The 26,943-nt window shown below is 41.1% G+C and overlaps 2 protein-coding genes across 7 annotated transcripts in view; one reads left to right on the forward strand and one right to left on the reverse strand.

Moving 5' to 3' along the window:
- LOC112260927 (CTD small phosphatase-like protein) overlaps positions 1-14,039 on the reverse strand; it is a 44,281-nt gene extending 30,242 nt beyond the window's left edge. For both annotated transcript variants that reach the window (XM_024436309.2, XM_024436308.2), the window contains exon 1: positions 13,312-14,039. In XM_024436309.2, the coding sequence (XP_024292077.2) occupies positions 13,312-13,387 (76 nt within the window). In that variant the 5' untranslated portion in view covers positions 13,388-14,039. The remainder of the gene's footprint in view (positions 1-13,311) is intronic.
- Positions 14,040-23,576: 9,537 nt separating this feature from the next.
- The window catches only part of hhatla (hedgehog acyltransferase like, a), a 36,837-nt gene continuing 33,470 nt past the window's right edge, over positions 23,577-26,943 (forward strand). Inside the window, exon 1 of one of the 5 annotated variants that reach the window (XM_042329142.1) lies at positions 23,577-23,616. The gene's annotated coding sequence lies outside the window, so the exon portion shown is untranslated. Of the gene's footprint in view, positions 23,617-26,215; positions 26,464-26,603; positions 26,738-26,943 lie in introns of those variants that run through there. The other 4 variants (XM_042329143.1, XM_042329141.1, XM_042329145.1 and 1 more) reach the window with 4 other exon arrangements.

The raw sequence follows: 26,943 nt of genomic DNA on the forward strand, positions 1-26,943 counted from the left end.
CCCTTTCCCACCAGCCTGATAAACCCAGCACCATACCCCAGCCCTTTAGCACCATACCCCAGCCCTTTAGCACCATACCCCAGCCCTTTAGCACCATACCCCAGCCCTTTAGCACCATACCCCAGCCCTTTAGCACCATACCCCAGCCCTTTAGCACCATACCCCAGCCCTTTAGCACCATACCCCAGCCCTTTAGCCCCCCAGCCCTTTAGCACCATACCCCAGCCCTTTAGCACCATACCCCAGCCCTTTAGCACCATACCCCAGCCCTTTAGCACCATACCCCAGCCCTTTAGCACCATACCCCAGCCCCCTAGCACCATACCCCAGCCCCTAGCACCATACCCCAGTAGCACCATACCCCAGCCCCTAGCACCATACCCCAGCCCCCTAGCACCATACCCCAGCCCCTAGCACCATACCCCAGCACCATACCCCAGCCCCCTAGCACCATACCCCAGCCACCATACCCCAGCACCAACAGGATAGTTAGCCTATATTTAGATGGACACCCCAGCCAGCCTGGCAGGCAGCAGCAGCAGCTTTAACAGTGGCTGTAGAGTAGACAGAGAACAGAAGGACACTTGTGTTTGACGGCAGCCGGGAGAGCAGAGGTGGACTGAGGCCAAAGGTGGTGGCCAATTCTGTTCCTGGCAGTTGGTCTGGTGCTTCTTCAGCCATTAACTTTAGTCTACTTTATTCATGTTAGCTTACTAACCAAGACTAAAAAAATACTGCTTGGGATGTGCATCACAGTCAAATCAACTGCTTGAAAAGGTAAGAAAATGACATTTTATATAGTGAGGCACCCATTGGTACAATTCAACACGAGGGGATATATTTCTCATGCATGTGAAATCTTAACCTCAGATACAAAAGTTAAAAATCAGACATAGCCTACGCAACACAGGGGACAACAACAGTCCCTTCACTCCAGGGTGGGCAAACATATGGCCCTGCAGGCAAGGTTTGACTCAAAACATGTAATATATATTAAATATTTTCTAGGGGTAGAAAAATGAACTTGGTATACTATAAAATGACTCAAACCAAATTTAAACTATGTAGAAACTGTGTATAAATAATAATTGACATCCTTTTAACACCCCTGCTCTATGCCCTGCCTCTGACAGATGTTCCATTGGCGTGTCCAGTCTCTTCTGTCCAGATTTTCACAAAACGGACAGCAGTCTGTAATTATTACTCAGATACAATCCTAGTTGCAATGTTAATGTTTGCGTTGGCACCATGAGGAACTGTTCTGTGTGACTCATTCAGTGCGAGAGAGAGAAACCGAGAGCGAGCATGGGTGGATAGGAGAGATATGTTGGATCAGAGAGAGAACGGGAGTGAAGGAAGCAGAACCGCAAACACAACCAGTGTGAGCAGCAGCATCACTGAGCTCTGCTTTCAGCGGCCTGGCCTCAAATATGACAACCACGGAGAGACACTCCCTCTCCCTTCATCCCTCCCTCTCCACCAGCCTCTCAAGCTCACCCTCTCTGGGTCAGTGCCATGGGGAGTTAGTGTCATCTGAGCCGGCTCTGCACTGAGAAGAGGGCCTGCTCTCCGACCTACTCATATCTAAACTATGGCATACAGACACTTCTTGTTCGCTACTTCAGTCAGACTCGGAACTGATAGTAGCATCAAATGACCCGTTGTGGGTGTACTGAAATTAGGGCTGGGTGATATATTTAACTAATTCAATTCATTTGAATCACATTTACACACACACACACACACACACACACACACACACACACACACACACACACACACAAAGATGAGAGATCACTTCCTCCACTCTCACAAGTGGTTTCAACTCGCTATTTACATTTGAGGTTTGATCCAACAGAAAATCAGTCATATGGACACAAACACACTGATATCATTTCATTGTAATAGAGAGGGCTCTAAATTAATAAAAATATATATATTTGCTATCACTAAAAAATTAGGAGCAACAAATAAAATGTAGGAACCCCAGAGAATAAGATTGTTTAAATTGATTGGGATAGAGCCTATATAGGGGCTATATGAATTTTTGCTAAATTTGAAGGACATGTTGTGCCCTAGAAACAAACATGTAATACTGTAAAGACATTAATATATTATAAAAGCCCAAATGTTGATACGAATACCTGTCATTGAAATTAGTCATTTGTAGCATGTATTGAGTTTTCAATATTGGTACATCAGGTGATCGTCTGCAAATAAGTGTGGTTTATATTCATGTTTATCAATACCTGTTACATTTGGGTCCCGTCTAATTATTTCTGCAAGCGGTTTAATTGCCAGTGCAAACAGAAGGGGGGAGAGGGGACATCTCTGCCTTGTGCCCCTTTCTAAAGCAATTTCATCAGATAATGTATTATTTGTGTATATCTTTTGCTTTAGGACATTTATAAAATATTTTTTCTAAAATGTATTATTTCAGATGGAAAATTGAACGCTTCCAAAGTTTTGAATAGAAAAATGCAATTCAAGACAGGCAAAGGCCTTTTCGGCATTAACAGCCATTATTGATAAATCTATATCTTGTTTTATAGCTTATTGTATTAAAACAGAGAACTTGTTCGCATCTATTTTTAATAAACCCTGTTTAATTTATATGTATCAAGTCTGGTAAGACTTTCCATTCGATTGCTTATGAGTTTTGTTATTATTTTGTCACAATTTATTCAACTGGGTTTGTAAACAGCAGGAGATTTTGCGGTTTTTAATATAATTGAAATAACTGTTTGATACATTGAACAAGGAACCACTGAATTGAGTGATGTGTGTAAATAGGGGAGCTACTTTGTCACAAATTGTTTCATAGAATTCTATGGGAAAGCAGTCCAGGTGTTTTTCTCTGCACAAATGTTTTTAACGGTGTCTAATATCTCTTCTTGGGTGATCTCTGTTTTCTGTGATGTTTTGTCTCCTGATAATTGCTTCAGGGTTGTCGAGTTCAAGAAAGCTGTAGGATTGGTCAGAAGACATTCTTTAAAAAAATAATAAAATAATTAAAAGGAAAGTTTTACATCTTCCTTAGTCTGAAGGTGGTTTTAACCTTCCAGACTTGAAATTGTATCAACTCGCCACCCAGGGCTTTAGTAAAAATTCACTAAAAGAGGAGCAATGGGTGCCAATATTGAAGATGCTCATTCTCATCCCCAGAATCTTTTTACGTGTCTGTTTTCAAAGGATAAAGCTAAGAACATTAACAACTTCATATTTTAGAAAACTATAACAATACAGAAGAACATTTTACTGTTTAGACACGAACCAATATCACTCCCTAAAAAAATATCACTCCCTAAAAAAACTCAACTCCATCCTTTGATAGCTTTTCAGAATTCACCGATTAAATTGATCCACATGGAAAACTAAAAGCATAGAAACTATAAATGACTTGGTTATAATAAATAGTATTTCCATGACAAAATTAAAAAGCAACTTTGGACTGAGGAATGTAGATATTTTCAAATATATGAAACTTAAGTTTCATAAAGAAATGTTGATTTAAAATCTTTTGGACATCAGAGTAACCTTGAGGGAAAAGTGCAACCATGATGTTGCTTTACAACGGTACTGTGAAGCCTTATCTTGACAAAAATTATTATTATTTGGAAGAAAAAAAATAATCCCAAATTGCACAGTGGTCCAAAATAAAAATATATATTTCTAAAGATACCCTGTCTCAACTCGTCAAATTGCAGAGAGCAGACACTACTAAAGACAGGAGTATCAATGAACATGATTCTGGATTATGTTCAGTTTGTCACGGGCTGCATTGTCATACCACTGGCAGCATTTTAGCCAAAAAATGTTATACTAGCTGTCTAGTCTTTTATAAATGTGCAATAAGCATAAAACACAATTATAAGGAATTTGAAACTTCTTCTCTTTCTGAGAAATAAGATAGGCCATTTTGATTTGAACATCTGAACAAAGTGGACAGGCTTAGCATGCTGTTCAAACAGTTGCAGACAGACAGAAGGGTGTGTTCATAACTATTCAACTGTTATACTTTGTTAGCTAGCATATAGATCCAAGTTGGCTAAGGTTTAAATATAAAGATGAGCTGGCTACTCACTTGGACGTGGGCTTGTTCTTGAGAGATTGTTAATGAGACCTGTGTTCATGTTCTAGAAAACCTACAATAAGTTAGTCATTATTAGTGAATGTGCAAGGTTCTGGTTACAATTCTAACCAACAGTACTTTCATAGACTTGATAGCCAGATCAGTGATTATTGCAACAACAACAACAAAAAAGGAGGTTAAACTATTTCGATAAAATAATACAATTATTAGTGGGTCTCATGGTTGTAGAAAGCTTATATTTAGCCTAGGTATAATTTCACAAGCCCTGAATTCATTATTGCTGACTGTTTGAAATGCAGTACATTTGACCTTTAAAATGTACAACAAAACTTATTTAGATAAAACATTTATAAAAAATAAAATTGAGAGTCAGACATAAATTTGAAAAAAAAATAAATAAATTTGGCCTTATCGCCCAGCCCTAACTGAACTGCATCATATCCCATTCTCTGCTGTAATGATTTACGCCAACTGTGTGTGTGCGTGAACAAAACTAACCTAGTTATGTTAGCAATTTCCACTTGGCTGTCAGACCAACAACATGCATTCTTTCTTAGGAGGAAGGAAGGAGCCGACAGTAATTGGTCTGAGCTGCGCTAGGCTAATCATCGCTAATGAGATTACAACAAAGCCACACTCATCTAATGAAACCTGAACGACTAAGGTCATTAGTAAAAAGGCTTTAGGCCCTCAGTTTAACCAACACAGGTCCTTCATATTAGGCCTATGGCAGCATCTCAAATGGCACCACATTTCCTATATAGTGCACTACTTTTGACCGGGGTCCATTTGAATAGGATGACATTTGGGATTCAGCCTCTCACTCCTTGCTGGTGGGTCTTTTTCTGGTGGATAGCAGATTATAGGTCCATCTGTCATTGGGCTTCAGTGATTGGTTGACACAGGTCAAAGTGCATGACCTTTCCCAGACTGGCCACTGCCACACATTCACACTTTGGCCCCTTTACCCTACTTGACCCTGTTTGGCTCCTTTTGGAATTTATTGCACAGAAGAGCAATAGCTGGGAACTGGAAAATGTGTGATTCTGCCCAGCCAGTGATTCCTAGGGACAGAGAGATACCAACATCGCGATAATCGTTAGTATCTTGGCAAGGAAACAAAACACAAAGCGGATTCAACTTCGATAGGAAAACAGCCTCTTTTACGCTGCTGCTACTCTCCGACTATGCATAGATAAACACTTTAACTCTACCTACATGTAAATATTACCTCGACTAACCTGTCCCACCGCACATTGACTCTGTATCGGTACCCCCTGTATATAGCCTCCACATTGACTCAGCACCGGTACCCCCTGTATATAGCCTCCACATTGACTCTGCACCGGTACCCCCAGTATACAGCCTCCACATTGACTCAGCACCGGTACCCCCTGTATATAGCCTCCACATTGACTCTGTACCGGTACCCCCTGTATACAGCCTCCACATTGACTCAGCACCGGTACCCCCTGTATATAGCCTCCACATTGACTCAGCACCGGTACCCCCGGTACCGGTACCCCCGGCATTTTACTGCTGCTATTTAATTGTTATTTTTTATTTCTTATCTATTTTTTTTACCTAACACTTATTTTTCTTAAAACTGCATTGTTGGTTAAGGGCCTGTAAGTAAGCATTTCACTGTAAGGTTGTATTCGGCACATGTGACAAATAAAATGTGATTTGATACTGGCCCCATGTTGACTCCAATGCTTCCCACAGTTGTGTCAAGGTCGCTGTGTTACCTTTGGGTAGTGGACCATTCTTGTTACACAGGAAATTGTTGAGCGTGAAAAACCCAGCTGTGTTGATGTTCTTGACACAAACTAGTGCACCTGGCACCTATTACCATACCCCCTGTTCAAAAGCAGTTAAATCTTGTCTTGCCCGTTCACAAATAGTTTGTATAGGCCTGTCTCAAAGCTTAAAAATGACTTATTAAACCAGCCTCCTTCCCTTCATCTAACCTGACTGAAATGGATTTAACAAGTGACATCAAAAAGGGATAGTTTTCACCAGGATTTACCTGGTCAGTTTCTCATGGAAAGACCAGGTGCTCCTAATGTTTTGTGCACTCAGTGTATTTTCCAAGCTATAACACACAATATTTTACATACAGCAGGTTTTTAAAGGATGACAGAGTGGTCCGCTTCGTGTTAAAATCTTAGCCACGAGGGGGGAGAGAAATACTGCAATAATGGTATCGTCACAGCCCTAGCATTTCTCCTAACATTGTATAGAAGGGAGTGAGGCAGTACTGGTCTATCCAATACTACACCTAAACCTCAATTGATAAATACCACAATCAATCACCCACAGCCTTGTAGTAATTCTCAAAAAACAGTCACCTTCCTATTCCTTTATTAAACTTCTGTCCGTATTATACTGGCTTATAAAAGCTCCATCATCTACTTCAATAGCCTCAACAGTCCAGGTAGCTAGAATCAGACTAGGAAAAGACCTGCGGTAGTCATCGTTCTGGTTCAAAATTTCCTGCTAGCTTCAGGGATCTGACTGGTACTGATACACACCAGATACTGGTACTGATAGTGTCTGAATGACCCAGGAAACCCAGTCACCACACACTGTAAATGTTACAGTAGCAGCCAACGGGACTGGAAGGGAACACAATGCCACAAGAGGTTTAACTTTATGACGCTTTAATCCACTAACATGCTGACAATGAGTGATTGATGTCACGAGGGCTTATGCAGTAAGTGTGCAAAAGGAATGCAATGAAGACAGAATGGATTGACTTGTTCACAGTTGGTGCCAACCTGCAAAGTAGGTTTAGGCCCGATGTTGAGTACGTTATCGGTCTGTTTAGGGATATTTAGTCCTAGGCCTACACCAGACAAGCAGTGGGGGTGCCACCACAATGAGTACAGCAGCCATCGAGAGACACAATACACCGAATCACACACTGAAGCATTGGCCTTAGGGCAATTCCACGTTAACTGAGTGATGCTTAGTCTCAAGTGATTTTTTTACTTTAAAAATGGATGCCAAACCAAAAACAATAATTGCAACGTTAAACACCATACAAACACCATGCACAAGGACTACGTTGAATAACTTCCACAGAGAATTTTACAGTGCAGATGCAAAGTTTGGTAACAGAATGGTAGTTTGTGTTGTTTGGGGTGTCAGTCTGTTACCAAACGTTCCATCTGCACTGTTCAAGTAAATGTGTTTTTGTAAAATTGTATGGAAATTGTTAATAAAAACTAAGGTTTTAAAAAAGTCACTGTTACCGTGGAATTGACCCTTACCATAAAATATTCTGTCATTACCTCAGGCTATTCAGAAAGATGGACATTAAGAGGGACATGAAGTGACCTAACAACTTGCAAAGTTAGTGTGTGGAGATAGCTATTGAAAATGTTATCAGACACCGAACACCCTGAATCACATACTTGATTTATTTATGCTATCCAGTGCAGTTTGGCAATTCACTCAAATTATTGGCATTAAGTTGCTTATTTTGAATGATAGACCTTAGCAGGGTCATGGAGTGACCTAGTCTAAACAGCTGAAGAGCAGACATGGGTCCAGCTACACATGGAGTGACTTAGTCTAACAGCAGCCATATAGGTCCAACTACACATGGAGTGACCTAGTCTAACAGCAGCCATATAGGTCCAGCTACACATGGAGTGACCTAGTCTAACAGCAGACATATAGGTCCAGCTACACATGGAGTGACCTAGTCTAACAGCAGACATATAGGTCCAGCTACACATGGAGTGACCTAGTCTAACAGCAGACATATAGGTCCAGCTACACATGGAGTGACCTAGTCTAACAGCAGACATATAGGTCCAGCTACACATGGAGTGACCTAGTCTAACAGCAGACATATAGGTCCAGCTACACATGGAGTGACCTAGTCTAACAGCAGACATATAGGTCCAGCTACACATGGAGTGACTAAGTCTAACAGCAGACATATAGGTCCAGCTACACATGGAGTGACCTAGTCTAACAGCAGACATATAGGTCCAGCTACACATGGAGTGACCTAGTCTAACAGCAGACATATAGGTCCAGCTACACATGGAGTGACCTAGTCTAACAGCAGACATATAGGTCCAGCTACACATGGAGTGACCTAGTCTAACAGCAGACATATAGGTCCAGCTACACATGGACCTAGTCTAACAGCAGACATATAGGTCCAGCTACACATGGAACCTAGTCTAACAGCAGACATATAGGTCCAGCTACACATGGAGTGACCTAGTCTAACAGCAGACATATAGGTCCAGCTACACATGGAGTGACCTAGTCTAACAGCAGCCATATAGGTCCAGCTAAACACGGAGTGACTTAGTCTAACAGCTGTAGAGCAGACATATACAGTTGAAGTCAGAAGTTCATACACCTTAGCCAAATACATTTAAACTCAGTTTTTCACAATTCCTGACATTTAATCCTAGTCAAAATTTCCAGTCTTTATTTTAAGAATGTGAAATGTCAGAATAATAGCAGAGAGAATGATTAATTTAAGCTTTTATTTATTTCATCACATTCCCAGTGGGTCAGAAGTTTACATACACTCAATTAGTATTTGGTACCATTGCCTTTAAATTGTTTAACTTGGGTCAAACGTTTCAGGTAGCCTTCCACAAGCTTCCCACAATAAGTTGGGTGATTTTTGGCCCATTCCTCATGACAGAGCTGGTGTAACTGAGTCAGGTTTGTAGCCCTCCTTGCTCGCACACGCTTTTTCAGTTCTGCCCACACATTTTCTATAGGATTGAGTTCAGGGCTTTGTGATGGCCACTCCAATACCTTGACTTTGTTGTCCTTAAGCCATTTTGCCACAACATTGGAAGTATGCTTGGGGCCATTGTACATTTGGAAGACCCATTTGCGACCAAGCTTTAACTTCCTGACTGATGTCTTGAGATGTTGCTTCTATATATCCACATCATTTTCCTCCCTCATGATGCCATCTATTTTGTGAAGTGCACCAATCCCTCCTGCAGCAAAGCACCCCCACAACATGATGCTGCCACCCCCGTGCTTCACGGTTGGGATGGTGTTCTTTGGCTTGCAAGCCTCCCCCATTTTCCTCCAAACATAACAATGGTCATTATGGCCAAACAGTTATATTTTTGTTTCATCAGCCCAGAGGACATTTCTCCAAAAAGTGCGATCTTTGTCCCCATGTGCAGTTGTAAACCGTAGTCTGACTTTATGGCGGTTTTGGAGCAGTGGTTTCTTCCTTGCTGAGCGGCCTTTCAGGTTGTCGATATAGGACTTGTTTTACTATGGATAGAGATACTTTTGTACCCGTTTCCTCCAGCATCTTCACAAGGTTCTTTGCTGTTGTTCTGGGATTGATTTGCACTTTTCACATCAAAGTACGTTCATCTCTAGGAGACAGATCGAGTCTCCTCCCTGAGCGGTATGACGGATGCGTGGTCCCATGGTGGTTATACTTGTGTACTATTGTTTGTACAGATGAATGTGGTACCTTCAGGTGTTTGGAAATTGCTCCCTAGGATGAACCAGACTTGTGGAGGTCTACCAATTTTTTTCTGAGGTCTTGGCTGATTTGTTTTGATGTTCCCAAGATGTCAAGCAAAGAGGCACTGAGTTTGAAGGTAGGCCTTGAAATACATCCACAGGTACACCTCCAAATGACTCAAATGATGATCAGAAGCTTCTAAAGCCATGACATCATTTTCTGGAATTTTCCCAAACTGTTTAAAGGCACAGTCAACTTAGTGTATGTAAACTTCTGACCCACTGGAATTGTGATTACAGGGAATTACAAGTGAAATAATCTGTAAACAATTGTTGGAAAAATTACTTGTGTCCTGCACAACGTAGATGTCCTAACAGACTTGCCAAAACTATAGTTTGTTAACAAGAAATTTGTGGAGTGGTTGAAAAACAAGTATTAATGACTCCAACCTAAGTGTATGTAAACTTCCGACTTCAACTGGAGGTCCAGCTGTACATGGAGTGACTTCGTTTAACAGCTGAAGAGCAGCCATATAGGTCAGCTATATATTAAACTCTGATGGAAACAAGACACCTCTTTATGCCAGTAGTGGTATTGCGAAGCCGGTTGTATCGGTGTGTGTGTGTTTCTGTGTCAGTATTTCAATAGTTGCCAAATGCCCTGATTTGGAAAAGATCCCCTCTGTATGCCTGTCAATTGACACCTAGCCTCTTTCAAAACCTCTTTGGTTGATATATAGTGTAGCTACTGTGACATTCATGTTTTGGCAAGCTCCATCTGGTTCTCTGAAATTAACCAGCCGTTAAGGTGACCTGTATCAGAGTTGCATTAGTACTCTGCCCACGACGTAAACCGTAGTGGAAATTGCTTGTTATGAGTACAGCATGTTACTTGAATGTGGCAGGACCGGGCCAAGAATCATGCTGCAATGGCACACAACACCAGGAAAAACCTGACAGGCATACCAGATAAAGCTGCTTGTTTGTTTGTTTGGATCCCCATGAGCTTTTGCAGCAGCTATTCTTGCTGGGGTCCACAACAACAACAAACATGACAAATAAAACACAGATAGACAAGGACAGTCACAAAAATGTAAAATATAACAATATACAAACCATACTACAACAACAAAAATAGTGCGTGTTGGAGTGTGTCTGTCCCCTTCGTTCTATGACATGTTGATTAACCTGTTTTTTATTATTTAAAAAAAAAAGGTATTTTTGCCGTTTGCTGAGGAATTGGAAATGGAATGCAATCATGGCTCTGTATAATACTGTGCGTTGATGTGAATCCATTTTGGACTTGGTGACTGTGAAGAGACCCCTGGTGGCATGTCTTGGGCCAGCTGCAGCTTTGCCAGGTCTTTCTTTGCTGCCCTAGACCATGTTACCGGACAGTGATCAGGATGGGACAAGACCAGAGCCGGAACCACTAGTACAGTTGATTTGTATCAAAAACGCAAAACACACATTATATATATATATATATATATATTTTTATAAACATACATACCCCATCTTCACAACTTTGTCAATAGGACTTGCCCATGATAAGTGACAACTCAGTATTTATAATTAGGAGTTTACCTTTCTCAATCTGCTCAACGGTCCCACACTTTATGTACAACTTCAGTTGAGGTTTAGGTCTTAGAGAAAAAATTTTAATCAAAAACAATGCTTTTAGTGTGTGTGTGCGCACGCGAGTGTGTGAAAAAGGAGTGGGGCTCACTGCAAACTCTATAAAACAGATCGCTATCTAGTTAGAGTACTGCATTACCTCCAAGTCCACCTAGCTGTTTAATTAGCTAGATAGCGAAAATAAGTGGGCAACATTAGCTAGCAAGTCATCTCCTAGCTCTCAAAATACCTTCTCTGTCAGGTTATCAGTTCTCTTCAACAAAAATGGTGAAATACAATTCCAACGCTGTGTTTTACATGTTTAGAAATGTCAATAACGTAAATTTCAAACAGATTCCACCACAAAGACCAGAGAGGTTTTCCAATGCCTTGCAAAGAATGGCATCTATTGGTAAAAACATTTTTTTTAAAGCAGACATTGAATATCCCTTTGAGCATGGTGAAGTTATTAATTACACTTTGGATGGTGTATCAAAAAAGCCAGTCACTACAAAGACACAGGCGTCCTTCCTAATTCAGTTACCAGAGAGGAAGCAAACCGCTTAGGGATTTCACCATGAGGCCAATTATGACTTTAAAACAGTTGGCTGTGTTAGGAGAAACCTGAGGATGACAAGAGTGAAAATGATGCCTGTACAGAATAAAAATATTCCAAAACATGCATCCTGTTTGCAACAAGGCACTATTTTTTTCTTTTAACCGTTATTTAACTAGGCAAGACAGTGAATAATAAATTCTTATTTACAATGATGGTCTACCCCGGCCAAACCCGGACGACGCTGTGCCAATTGTGCACCGCCCTATGGCCTAAAGTAATACAACTAAAAATGTGGCAAAGCAATTAGCATTTTGTCCTGAATACAAAGTGTTATGTTTGGGACAAGTCCAATACAACACATTACTGAGTACCACTCTCCATATTTCCAAGCATACTGGTGGCTGCATCATGTTATGGGTATGCTTGTATTCTTTAAGGACTGGGGACTTTTTCAGGATAAAAAAAGAAACCTAATGGAGCTAAGCAAAATCCTAGAGGAAAACCTGGTTCAGTCTGCTTTCCACCAGACACTGGGAGATGAATTCCCCTTTCAGCAGGACAATAACCTAAAACACAAGGAAAAATCTACACTGGAGTTGCTTACCAAGAAGCCAGTGAATGTTGCCGAGTGAGTTTTGACTTAAAAATCTGCTTTAAAATATTTGGCAAGATCTGAAAATTGTTGTCTAGCGATGATCAACAACCAATTTGACCGAGCTTGAAGGATTTAGAAAATAATACAAATTGGCAAATGTTGCACAATTCAGGTGTGGAAAGCTGTTACAGATTTAATAGACTCACAGCTGTAATCGCTGCAAAAGGTGATTCTAACTTGTATTGACTCAGGGGGTTGAGTACTTATCTAATCAAGATATATTTGTGTTTTTTTTATGTATACAAATGTTAGCATTTTTTCTCCCACTTTGACATTAGCGTATTTTCTGTAGACTGTTGACAAAGAATGACAATTAAATACATTTTAATCCCACTTTGTAACAACAACATTTTGGAAAAAGTCAAGGGGTGTGAATATACTTACTGAAAGGCACTGTATATGGCAGTAGTTTAGTTCTTATTTGTTTTGTAACTATGGGTCGACATTTTTTTTGTATGATCTTTCTTATATCGTTCCGATATAGGTCAGACACTTTAATCTGTATGGGGGGGGGGTGCGCTACTAAAACCGTCCTACGGGATCATTAAGCTATTTGATTTAAAAGCGTTCCCTTTATAAAAACATGAAACATAAAATTTGACCTTTCTGCTATTAGCCCATAGAAACACATTGAATAACGTATTTATACAAGGAAAAACGGTAATATATATATATATATATATATATTTTTTTTTTAAATGTATCAACAAGGGAGTTTGTTTTAAGGTTGTTAGCGTCTATAAAACGGGATAGATAGTCTTCTCCAATCCAACATCATTGTATAATATTGATAATATTGCAACAGTTTCTGACAGCCAGAGCGCTTTCCCCAAAAACCACTGGTGGGTGCTAGTCAACTAGCTACCGTAAAAACCCATCTGTGCTTTTTTTCCCCCCTCTCTCTCTTACCTTTTTCCTGATTAAACGAGATAATCTCCTCTTCTTTGGGGTTGGAAACCTGGGTTATTATAGACGTGTGATCCATTGCGACGGATGGTTATTCCTTTGTTGTTGTTTTTTTGTTGATTCGTTTTAAAAAATGTTTATTTGACTTGCTTGTCCTAGTCCACAATGGGGTAACGTTAGCTGCCTTGCTAGCTGTGTTGAAATGGCAGCCGGGCCCTAAACTAGCTGGACTGAGACGGGACACAGGAGGGGGCAAAATGTAAACTAGCTAGTGGTTTAAAGACAAAATACAACCACTTGTCAATCGCTGGGAATATTCCAATTTAGTAAACAACATTTAAAAGAACAATATGGGCAAAAACAAACTCCCAACGTTGAACTCAAGAAGAAGAAGAAGAAGAAAACGTTGCTAACGTCTGGCTTAGCAACTAGAGCTAGCCTTAAACTGATCAGTGTTCAATTCAACATAATAAAAAATAAATAAATAAATAAAATTGACGTTTTGACTGAAACAATGATGAAACGACGATTGGGAAAAAGAAGAAAAAAAAAAAAAAAAAAAAACTCGCTCTCCTCGATCAAGTTTCAATACGATAAATGAAACAGTTCCGATAATCCCGTTTCTTGAACTCTCTTCATTTTCAAAAAATAATTGTATCCCCCCTCTATACTCTTTCCAACATGGAGGCGTCGTGTGTATTTGGATCAGAAGCGAGCAGCGCTCAAAGTGGGAGGCGGTTTCTAGGAACCCCTCCTCCCACACGGATCGAAAATAATACCTCCGCAGCTTTATCAACGTACCAACCTTTAGGGTCAATGATATTTGAGTCACTGCCTTCTGAAATGTTGCAAAACATTATTTTAATGGATTGACAGTCTACGATTGTTTAATGGATTGACAGTCAACGAGTCTACATAGTTTCTGCACAATATTTTTTTTTTAATGGGGGGGGTAGATTCAGGGCAATGCATGAATTAGATCAAAACGTGTAGATGACCGTAATGACACAGATCAATATTTTATCTCAATAACTATACTCTGTCAAACCGTTTGTGAATGCTTTTTTTTCAGCATTATGGAACCTTGAGATGGACGGATGGGTCCACGATCAGCATGGACCCAATCAGCACCACTGGACAAATCCAGCAGAAATGACATAGGCGTCATCTGGTGGCCGAAGTGTTGAATTGCAATCAGAAGCTTTATTCTGGCATCGCTCTCATGTTACCGACACATCATATGAATGAATGCCTTCAGAGCTGTGCAGCCTATCTCTGTCTTCGTGTGGGTGGTTCAGTGAGGGAGCTGAATGTGGGTTAGATTCCAGCTGAGGAACGAAAATACACAGCAGTTAGGCCTACCAGTTGCATAGCACACTTTAGTTGTGTATACAGTATATATATATTTTTATATATATATAGATATGTGTGTTAAGAGCAGCCTTTTGTAATGTTTATTTACACATACTTTCCTTATCACTGATTCATGGCAAATACTGTTTAATTAATGCATCAATAAAGCTAGATTCCATGACCAGATGTGTGTGTGTGCGTGTTATTCATCAGTAAAGAATGAAATAATTGATCATCATAACGGGCCAAAATCCTCATGGTCTCTTCTGCTCTCCGTAGACAAGCACGCTATATTATTATTAACAGCCTATTGATTGCTACAGGTTTTTATGGATTTATGACCTTTGTATTGTGCATATATAGATTTCAATTCTGCATCTCCTAGGTTACCAACATTTGGGTCTCCTTGAGCCCCCCAACAGCTCAACTTTAACCCTCTAAAATTACTAGAATAAACATTTTATTAATAAAATTCCATTGCGAGGACAACACTACTTCACACAGTAGAATATCTCCAAAAAAATGTACAAGGCTTTGTCTTACTCTAGTGAACACAGATGTTAACGACACCCTATACCACTGACTTTTTAAATATTTCCTGTCCGTAATATGCTGACTTATTTTATTGTGTATTTCTTATTCTTATTTCTCAAGTGTGTTTTTTCTAGTAATACATTGTTATTGATTATTGCATTGTTGGGTTTTGTGTTTGCAGGAAAGGCATTTTACCGTACTTGTGCACGTGACATTAAATCTTGAAATGTGAGAAACACCTTTAGGCTACATCTCTCTGTGTAACAACCTTTTATATTTTATTATATTCTATTATGTTATATTATAGTCTACTCTAACAGTTTGTCCTGACCAGTTTACCCTGCCTGCCCAGTGCCTCAAGCTGACGATGAAGGTAGCCTACTGGTCAAAGCGTTGGGCCAGTAAACAAAAGGTTGTCAGATCAAATCCCCGAGCTGACAAGGTAAAATCTGTTGTTCTGCCCCTGAGCAAGGCAGTTAACCCACTCTTCCCCCGGGCGCCAAAAACGTGGATGTTGAAGCAGTCCTCCGCACCTCTCTGATTCAGAGGGGTTGAGTTTTATGCGGAAGACACATTTCATTTGTAAGTGGTATTGACAGACGTCCCCCCCCCCCACCCCCCACCCCATGCCTCCGAGCCTGACGGGCCGGCTGAGGCATGGGAGCCTGACGATCCGGTTGAGGCGTGACAGCCTGACTATCCCGCTGGGACGTGGGAGCCTGGTGAGCCATCTGAGGCGTAAAAACATGACGATCCGGCTGAGGCCTAACGTGGGATGGGCCCCTGCCGAGCCAACCAGGGCAAGGAAACCTCTCGAGCCGGCTAGGGCATGGAAGCCCGAAGATCCAGCTAAGGCACCACGGGTTCTATCTACGGCAGCCCCAGGACCCGACGTCACCACCAACCGAAAAGCCAGCACTCCCAGATGGTTCGTTTGATGGCTGCTGCATTCTGTAAGAACCGACGCTGGAGAAGCAGGTACGGGGAGTCAACATTTAATTTGGAACAGGACAGGCACAGCGTCAGCACCGGGTAACATAAGGACATACGGCAATTAATGCAGCAGCGGGGAACAGAGCTGGGGAACTGACAAATATAGGGATCACCTGTAATAAAACACGTGATTGAGTCCAGGTAAGTCCAGATATTCGCTGATGCGCGTGACGAGGGAAGCAGGTGTGCGTTATGATGGCGGCAGGAGTGCGCAGCGATGGGCAGCCTGCCGCCCTCGAGCACCACGGGGAGAGTACTGGGGCAGGCGTGGCAAAATAGCATTCAACTTTCTTACAAACTAATGTAACATTCAACCTTAAAACGAGTAACACGTCCATGGCCCCATTTTGAGGTTACTGTTACTATACATTTCATCTTAGGGATCATCAACTCTATCAGCTGTGGGTCGAATTTTTCTTGAGCGGATGGTCTCGGGGGCCTGAACATAATTACAAATAATTGGTAGACTGCAAATTTACCGCAAGAAGCCCAAACAGATATAATGTTTGAGTAAAACATAATCATTCCAAACGTTGCTAACATTTGTATAAGATTTTTTATTCTCTCTATTCATTGTGGGAATACTTGAGAACAGATTTCTTAAATCAAAATCACTTGGAGCTGATTTCTTGTTTTTTTTTCCAGTCTTTTGATGTCCAACAATAAAATTAAAATGTACATATATTCGATTTTTTAAAATATATATATTTTTAACATGGGGTTCAAATAAAACCACACGTTGGCCAAATTAGTCCCGCCGGGCCGCCAGTTGGGGAACCCTGATATAAACCCTGCATGTTCAGGATAAACAGTAGACAGTACAGGTACAGGTGCATCAAATATATATATAGTGTATTCTAGTCGAGGCTCATTCTATATAACTAGGCCTACTGCTGTACATACCTTTTCTATTCAAATACTGTCCATACTGGCGTTACACACCATATATACAGTCCCAGTCAAAGGTTTGGACACACCTACTCATTCAAGTTTTTTTCTTTATTTTCTACTGTTTTCTACATTATAGAATAATAGTGAAGACATAAAAACTATGGAATAACACATATGGCATCATGTAGTAACCAAAAAAGTGTTAAACAAATCAAAATATGTTTTATATTTGAGATTCTTCAAAGTAGCCACCCTTTGCCTTGATGAAAGCTTTGCACACTCTTGGCTTTCTCTCAACCAGCTTCATGAGGTAGTCACCTGGAATGGATTTCAATTAACAGGTGTGCCTTGTTAAAAGTACATTTTTAATGTGTTTGAGTCAGTCAGTTGTGACAAGGTGGTATACAGAAGATAGCCCTATTTGGTAAAATACCAAAGTCCATATTATGGCAAGAACAGCTCAAATATGCAAAGAGAAACGACAGTCCATCATTACATTAAGACAAGAAGGTCAGTCAATACGGAAAATTTCAAGAACTTTAAAACTGCAGTCACATAAACCATCAAGCACTATGATGAAAGTGGCTCTCATGAGTACCTGGTGACCCAAAAGATGACCCAGAGTTACCTCTGCTGCAGATGATAAGTTAGAGTTACCAACCTCAGAAATTGCAGGCCAAATAAATTCTTCACAGAGTTCAAGTAACAGACACATCTCAACATCAACTTTTCAGAGGAGACTACATGAATCAAAACTTCATGGTCAAATTGCTGCAAAGAAACCACTACTAAAGGACACCAATAAGAAGAAGAGACTTGCTTAGTCCAAGAACAGGGGCAATAGACATTAGACAGGTGGAAATCTGTCCTTTGGCCTGATGAGTCCAAATTTGAGATTTCCACGATGTCTTTGTGAGACGCAGAGTAGGTGAACGGATGATCTCCGCATGTGTGGTTCACACCATGACTTATTGAGGAGGAGGTGTGATGGTGTTGGAGTGCTTTGCTGGTGACACTGTCAGTGATTTATTTAGAATTCAAGGCATACTTAACCAGCATGGCTACCACAGCATTCAGCAGGGAAACACCATCCCATCTGGTTTGAGCCTAGTGGGACTATCATTTGTTTTTCAACAGGACAATGACCCAACACACCTCCAGGCTGTGTAAGGGCATTTTGACCAAGAAGGAGAGTGATGGAGTGCTGCATCACATGAGCTGGCCTCCAAAATCACCCCTCCTCAAACCTATTTTGATGGTTTGAGATGAATTGGACCGCAGAGTGAAGCAAATGCAGCCAACAAGTGCTCAGCATATGTGGGAACTCCTTCAAGATTGTGTGATGAGTTTTGTGATTGTATTTTTTAGGGTTCCCCATTAGCGGCTGCCAAAGCAGCAGCTACTCTTCCTGGGGTCCAAACTTATTCAATCACTTACATTACACATAAAACAAAAGATAAAACAGTGTGACGTTAACAACGTTACACCACAACATATCTACAATACAGAATGTTTAATACCACCATGCAACAATGTTACCATGGATACGTATGCATGTGTTTGTACCTTTGTGTGTGTATGTGTCTGTGCCTATGTGTGTGTATGTGTCTGTGCCTTTGTGTGTTTATGTGTCTGTGCCTATGCTTATGCATGTGTTTGTACCTTTGTGTGTGTATGTGTCTGTGCCTATGCTTATGCATGTGTTTGTACCTTTGTGTGTGTATGTGTCTGTGCCTATGCTTATGCATGTGTTTGTACCTTTGTGTGTGTATGTGTCTGTGCCTATGCTTATGCATGTGTTTGTACCTTTGTGTGTGTATGTGTCTGTGCCTATGTGTGTGTATAGTGCGCATGTTATCGTATGTGTGTGTATGTGTCTGTGCCTATGTGTGTGTATGTGTCTGTGCCTATGCGTATGCATGTGTTTGTACCTTTGTGTGTGTATGTGTCTGTGCCTATGCGTATGCATGTGTTTGTACCTTTGTGTGTGTCTCTTCACAGTCTCCTCTGTTCCATAAGGTGTATCAGTTACCTGATGTGGAATAGAGTTCCATGTAGCCATGTCTCTATGTAGTACTTTGTGCCTTTGTGCCTCCCATAGTCTGTTCTGGACTTGGGGACTGTGAAGAGACCTTTGAGGGCATGTCTTGTGGGGTATGCGTAGGTGTCTGAGCTGTGTGCCAGTATTTTAAGCAGACAGCTCGGTACATTCAGCTTGTCAACACCTCTTACAAAAACAAGTAATGAGGAAGTCAATCTCTCTTCACTTTGAGTCATGAGAGATTGACATGCATGTCATTAATGTTAGCTCTCTGTGTACTTTTAAGTGCCAGCTGTACTGCCCTGTTCTGAGCCAACTGCAATTTTCCTAAGTCCCTCTTTGTGGCACCTGACCACACGACTGAACAGTAGACTAGTTGCAACAAAACTAGAGCCTGTAGGACCTGCTTTGTTGATAGTGTTGTTAAGAAGGCAGAGCAGCGCTTTATTATGGACAGACTTCTCTCCCATCTTAACTACTGTTGTATCAATATGTTTTGACCATGGCAATTCACAATCCTCAACTTGCTAAATTTCCACATTATTCATTATGACATGTAGTTGAGGTTTAGGGTTTAGTGAATGATTTGTCCCAAATACAATGCTTTAAGTATTTAGGAATAACTTATTCCTTGCCACCCACTCTGAAATTAACTGCAGCTCTTTGTTAAGTGTTGCAGTCATTTCAGTTGCTGTAGTAGCTGATGTGTATAGTGTTGAGTCATCCGCATACATAGACACACTGGCTGTACTCGACTCATGTCGTTAGTAAAGATTGAAAAAAGTAAGGGGCCTAAACAGCTACCCTGCGAAATTCCTGATTCTAACTGGATTATATTTGAGAGGCTTCCATTAAAGAACCCCCTCTGTGTTCTGTTAGACAGGTAACTCTTTATCCACATTACAGCAGGGGGTGTAAAGCCACAACACACATGTTTTTCCAGCAGCAGACTGTGATCGATAATGTACTGAAGCAACAAGACAGCCCCCACAATCATTTTATCATCAATTTCTCTCAGCCAATCATCAGTCATTTGTGTAAGTGCTGTGCTTGTTCAGTGTCCTTCCCTATAAGTGTGCTGAAAGTCTGTTGTCAATTTGTTTACTATGAAATAGTATTGTATCTGGTCAAACAGCATTTTTTCCAGAAGTTTACTAAGGGTTGGTAACAGGCTGATTGGGCGGCTATTTGAGGCAGTAAGGTGGGCTTTACTAGAGGGATGACTTTAGCTTCCCTCCAGGCCTGAGGGCAAATGCTCTCTAGTAGGTTTAAATTGAAGGTGTGGCAAATAGGAGTGGCAATATCGTCTGCTATTATCCTCAGTAATTTTCCATCCAGATTGTCAGATCCCGGTGGCTTGTCATTATTGATAGACAACAATAATTTGTTCCCCTCTTCTACTCTGGCTTTATGGAATTCAAAAGTACAATTCTTGTTTTTCATAATTTGGTCCGATATACTTGGATGTGTAGTGTCAGCGTTTGTTGCTGGCATGTCATCCCTAAGTTTGCTTATCTTGACAATGAAAAAGTAATTAAAGTAGTTTGTAATATCAGTGGACTTTGTGATGAATGAGCCATCTGATTCAATGAATGATGGAGCCGAGTTGGCATTTTTTCCCCAAATGTAATTTAAGGTGCTCCAAAGCTTTTTAACTATCATTCTTTATATAATTTATTTTTGTTTCATAGTATAGTTTATTTTTTATTTAGTTTAGTACAATTATTTCTTAATTTGCAGTATGTTTGCCAATCAGTTGGACTGCCAGACTCATTTGCCATCTCTTTTGCATCATCCCTCCCAACCATACAGTTTTTCAATTTCTCATCGAATTCAATGGGATTTAACAGTTTTTACAGTCATTTTCTTAATGGGTGAGTGCTTATTAGTAACTGGAATAAGCAATTTCATAAATGTGTCAAGTGTAGTGTCTGGTTGCTCCTCGTTACACACCACAGACCAGCAATTATGATTTACACCATCAACATACGAATCACTACAAAACTTATTGTATGACCTCTTACACTTTATTAGGCCCAACCTTTGGAACTTTGGTTTCCTACAGTAGATATGGCTACTATATTGTGATCACTACATCCTATGGAATCGGATACTCTTTTTTAATTATTATTTTTAACTCTGCAGCATTAGTAAAGACGTGATCAATACATGTTGATGATTTCATTCCTGTGCTGTTTGTAAATACCCTGGTAGGTTGACTGATAGCCTAAACCAGGTTGCAGGCACTGGTTACAGTTTGAAGATTTTTTTCTTGAGTGGGCAGCTTGATGAAAGCCAGTCACTATTTAAATCACCCAGAAATTATACCTCTCTGTTGATATCACATACATCATCAAGCATTTCACATGTTATCCAGATACTGATGCACTTGGTGGTCTATAGCTGCTTCCCACAAGAATGGGTTTTAGGTGAGGCAGATGAACCTGTAGCCATATTACTTCAACAGCATTTAACATAATATCGTCTCTAAGCTTTACAGGAATGTGGTTCTGAATATCGATGGCAACACCGCCCCCGTTGGCATTTCTGTCTTTCGGTAGATGTTACATGTATTGCTACCACTGTACCATCAAAGGTACAGTGCCTTGCAAAAGTATTCATCCCCCTTGGCATTTTTCCTATTTTTTTTGCATTACAACCTGTAATTTGGATTGATTTTTATTTGGATTGCATGTAATGGACATACATAAAATAGTCCAAAGTGGTGAAGTGAAAGTAAAAAAAAAACATAAAAATGGAAAAGTGGTTCCTGCATGTGTATTCTCCCCCTTTGCTATGAAGCCCCTAAATAAGATCTGGTGCAACCAATTACCTTCAGAAGTCACATAATTCGTTAAATAAAGTCCACCTGTGGTCAATCTAAGTGTCACATGATCTGTCACATGATTTCAGTATATATACACCTGTTCTGAAAGGCCCCAAAGTCTGCAACACCACTAAGCAAGGTGCACCACCAAGTAAGCGGCACTATGAAGACCAAGGAGCTCTCCAAGCAAGTCAGGGACAAAGTTGTGGAGAAGTACAGATCAGGGTTGGGTTATAAAAAAACATATCTGAAACTTTGAACATCCCACGGAGCAGCATTAAATCCATTATTAAAAAATGCAAAGAATATGGCACCACAACAAACCTACCAAGAGAGGGCCGCCCACCAAAACTCACAGACCAGGCAAGGAGGGCATTAATCAGAGAGGCAACAAAGAGACCGAAGATAACCCTGAAGGAGCTGCAAAGCTCCACAGCGTAGATTGGAGTATCTGTCCATAGGACCACTTTAAGCCGTACACTCCACGGAGCTGGGCTTTACGGAAGAGTGGCCAGAAAAAAAGCCATTGTTTAAAGAAAAAATAAGCAAACACGTTTGGTGTTCGCCAAAAGGCATGTGGGAGATGAGACAAAAATTTAGCTTTTTGGCCATCAAGGAAAATGCTATGTTTGGCGCAAACCCAATACCTCGCATCACCCCGAGAACACCATCCCCACAGTAAAGCGTGATGGTGGCAGCATCATGCTGTGGGGATGGTTTTCATCAGCAGGGACTGGGAAACTGGTCAGAATTGAAGGAATGATGGATGGTGCTAAATACAGGGAAATTCTTGAGGGAAACCTGTTTCAGTCTTCCAGAGAATTGAGACTGTGATGGAGGTTCACCTTCCAGCAGGACAATGACCCTAAGCATACTGCTAAAGCAACACTTGAGTGGTTTAAGGGGAAACATTTAAATGTCTTGGAATGGCCTAGTCAAAGCTCAGACCTCAATCCAATTGAGAATCTTTGGACTTAAAGATTGCTGTACACCAGTGGAACCCATCCAACTTGAAGGAGCTGGAGCAGTTTTGCCTTGAAGAATGGGGAAACATCCCAGTAGCTAGATATGCCAAGCTTATAGAGAAATACCCCAAGAGACTTGCAGCTGTAATTGCTGCAAAAGGTGGTTCTACAAAGTATTGACTTTGGGGGGTTGAATAGTTATGCACACTCAAGTTGTCTGTTTTTTTTGTCTTATTTCTGGTTTGTTTCACAAAATAATATATTTTGCATCTTCAAAGTGGTAGGCATGCTGTGTAAATCAAATGATACAGACCCCCAAAAATCAATTTTTATTCCAGGTTGTAAGGCAACAAAATAGGAAAAATGCCAAGGGGGTGAATACTTTCAAACTCACTGTATAATCTTAGTGAGTTTCAGAGATAGTCAGAATATGAATGTCATCTGTTACAAGCAATTTATTTACTTAATGGACCTTGTTTCTCAGGCTGCATATGTTAATATGGGCTATTTTTAGCACATTTCTGGGTTGCTTGATTGTTTTAAATTCTTTACTGGGAAGCTTATCAGAAGTAGACCTGCTCATGTTATTTATGTTGGAGCTGATAGTACAGGGTGAGCTGCACAAAGTGGTCTTCCTGCTAGGGCACACCGCCTCAGTGCTAACAGTATAACTCTGGTTCATAGGCTCATGATTACTGCATACAGTAAGTACATTTAATTTACTTACATTGTGTCTGCCAACACTCCTAGGATAATGTACATTTGATGCAGCTTTATGATGACTCATTGTCACAATGGCTGGGATTAACTGAGCTCGTCTTGGGTCATTGATAAGTCATTGTTTCCACGCAGCCTTGAAATGCGTAGACAGTAGTCCAGGAGTCAAGATGATTTGGATGAACTCCGTCATTCCTTCTGTTTCCAGAACTTTTTCAACGTTATCCATAAAAGGGATTCCAGGAGGGTTACAGTAATATTTTAGCCAGATGTTTTATGCCAGGAGCCTGCTGAATCTTTCACACCCGTAGCCCAATGGCGGTACTGGACTTGAAATGATTGGCCGTTTTTTGGAGTCTTTTACTGCTAAAATCAGTTCTTTAAAATCAATTTTCAGATGTTCCGAGATAGCCCTCCTGATTTCGCTTGACCCCACATGGACTACGACAGCATCAGCTCCCGGCATCTGTGGTAGATCAGTCGGAAGCAGCCTTGTTATGTTCTGTACTCCGTGCTCCTGGGTAGCACTGTGTTTTTGCATTGGGAACCGAGATGTTTCTCACCATAGAGCTGCCAATGATGACAGCTGGTGATGTTGAATGGAAAGGTGTCTCAGGCAGCCTCACGGTCTGATGAGGGTGTTGGTGCTGAGAATCTGAACCAGATGTAGAAGCCACTGGAGAGGAAGACAGAACAGAGGACGAATACGCAGGTACCTCCGAATCCAATATCGAATGGGAAGCCCCTAAGGAAGAGGGGCCAGGAACCTCTGAATCCAGGGCGACAAAGCGGTCTGTGACGGTCCGGGCATAACATCTCTAAGGAGGCCCCTGTTGCCAGAGGACGCTTTCTTCGACTTCCACAGCGAGTGACGTACCTCAATGGCTGATTGGTTGGGTCAAGAACAGTTCCATTCTCCAGGGAAGGGGGAGACCCCATCGGGGAAAGATCCCTGCTGAGCACCGGCTAGTCGGCTGTGGAGAGCCGGGGTGGAAGAAAAAGAAAAAGTAGGCAGATGTGGATTCCCCAGTAGCTTGTGTAGGTTTTCTACCTGCTATCTAAGTGTAGCCACTTCGCTACTGTAGTTCTCCACAAGCAAGCAATTGCTACAATGAAAGTCAGCGCAGTCCAGATCATTCCGGAACGAAGCAAAGTAAATACAGCTTCTGCAGCGCTGGGAACGTTCAATAGCGACCTCCATTTGAGGCGGCTGAGCCAGCTAGGCTAGCTGGGCTTCCGTGTCCCTCCCCCTATGTGGAATCTGACAGGATCCCAGGACAGACAGCTGCGCTCACAGCAACTAAGCCCAACAGAGTCGCAGGATCCAAAACAAAATTTACAAGGAAACACTGTTTACAAGGAAACACTGTTCAGCCTTCAGCGTTCAATAACAAACGACATACAGCCTGATCTGGTGGATATCATTCTCATGAAGCGGAAACCGAGTGAAGGAAAAGCAGCCAACAAGTGCTCAGCATATGTGGGAACTCCTTCAAGACCGTTAGAAAAGCATTCCAAGTTAAGCTGGTTGAGAGAATGCCAGGAGTGTGCAAAGCTTTCATCAAGGCAAAGGGTGGCTATTTTGAAGATATATTTGAATTTGTTTAACACTTTTTTGGTTATTACATGATTCCATATGTGTTATTTCATAGTTTTGATGTCTTCACTATTATGCTACAATGTAGAAAATAGTAAAAAATAAAGAAAAACCCTTGAATGAGTAGGTGTGTCCAAACTTTTTACTGCTACTGTATTTGTATTCCCGGACTCTGTCATTGCTCATTCTAATATGTCTTTGTGTGTATTGTTTTATATTGTTCGGTATTACTGCACTGTTGGAGCTAGAAACATAAGCATTTCACTGCACCTGCGATAATATCTGCAAAATATGTGTACGCGACCAATAACGTTTGATTTGATAACAGGCATAAGTAGTTGCAGGTCTGTCGAGATCTTCACAATTAATATAATAATCTGCGCAGAATCTCGAATGGCATTGATCAGTTGCCCCATGTACTTTAATGTAATTTTAACTGCAATCCAGGTCATTTGGTTCTGCTATTAGATGAAGCACAGTCATAACACAATCTGTTTTAAAAAATATAAACAAAATATCTGACGTTGTGTTATTCCATTTGAACTTTGCTGCGCTTTTAAATGGTGAAAGACATTTGGGTGACAACTAAACCAAAAATCAGACATTGTTTTTCCATTGGAATTTGGCTGCATTTTTAGATGGTTGAAAGCAAAGTGATAACACATTGGAAATTCAACTCACTTTTGAGTGGGTGAATATAGCTTGTAATCTCATTGATCAACGTCTCGATCAAGTTTTACTTAATTACCCATGTTGAAATGACGTGGTGTGACCAGTGGGGAGCGTATCAATTCAATGTATGAACATTCATGTAGGCTATGGAATATGATATAGCAGAACCATCATGTCAGAGTAGGCTGCGACAGTATCCATTCCATTCTCTCTCTGCGCTGTGGAACCTGCGTCCGTTTTGACAGACAGTCACTGGACCACCTCTCACTGCGGCGCAGTTCTGAAAAAGATAAATATATCCCGCAGAGTGGCACCCACACCCACACCCACACCCCCACCCCAACCCTAGTTCGCAACATCCTCAACTACTGCGCCTGGCTATCACAGGGGGTACGGCACCGGCGTTACCAAAAGCAGGGACGAATGAATTAGAAAAACAAAACGCCTTACAAACCCAGACCCCTTTTACTTCTTATTTTTTGGACATTTTGGGGAGAGGGACAGCAATACACCTTGTAACCTGTCCTGTGGCTGAGAAGCGGATAGAAAGGTCAGTATAGAACAGGTGCGCTATCGGATGACTGTGACATAATCGCATTGAAATACGGTAGAATTTTACTGCAACAATGTATTGCATGCTGGCAGCGTAGGCGGTTTTAGAACAGTAGACCTACCGCTAAATAGCGTTCAATTTGTATGCAACACACTCAAGCCGAAGCTGGAGTTCTTCTTTGGCATTAAAACGATCTTGGCAATTGGGTTTGTTACTCCAACTCCATCTAACTCTCTCAACTTGGTGCAGTGTGGCCATATAATCCTGTTTCTATATGCCAGCGCAGGTACGTTATTCTTCCAACTGTAGTCATAATATGAACACAGTCTAGGCCTATAGCTAGTTGTGTATTCCAGTGCACCTTTCTTGGTCATTTTATGCGATGCTAATTTACACGGTGGTGTGATTCCCCGATGCGTCTCAGTGCAGATATCACATAGCATTGCAGCTGCTGAACGGTGGCGGAGAGAGCGAGAGAGCTCAACTGCTATG

This window comes from Oncorhynchus tshawytscha, linkage group LG10 (genome assembly GCF_018296145.1).
Source record: "Oncorhynchus tshawytscha isolate Ot180627B linkage group LG10, Otsh_v2.0, whole genome shotgun sequence".
Taxonomy (NCBI): Eukaryota; Metazoa; Chordata; class Actinopteri; order Salmoniformes; family Salmonidae; genus Oncorhynchus; species Oncorhynchus tshawytscha.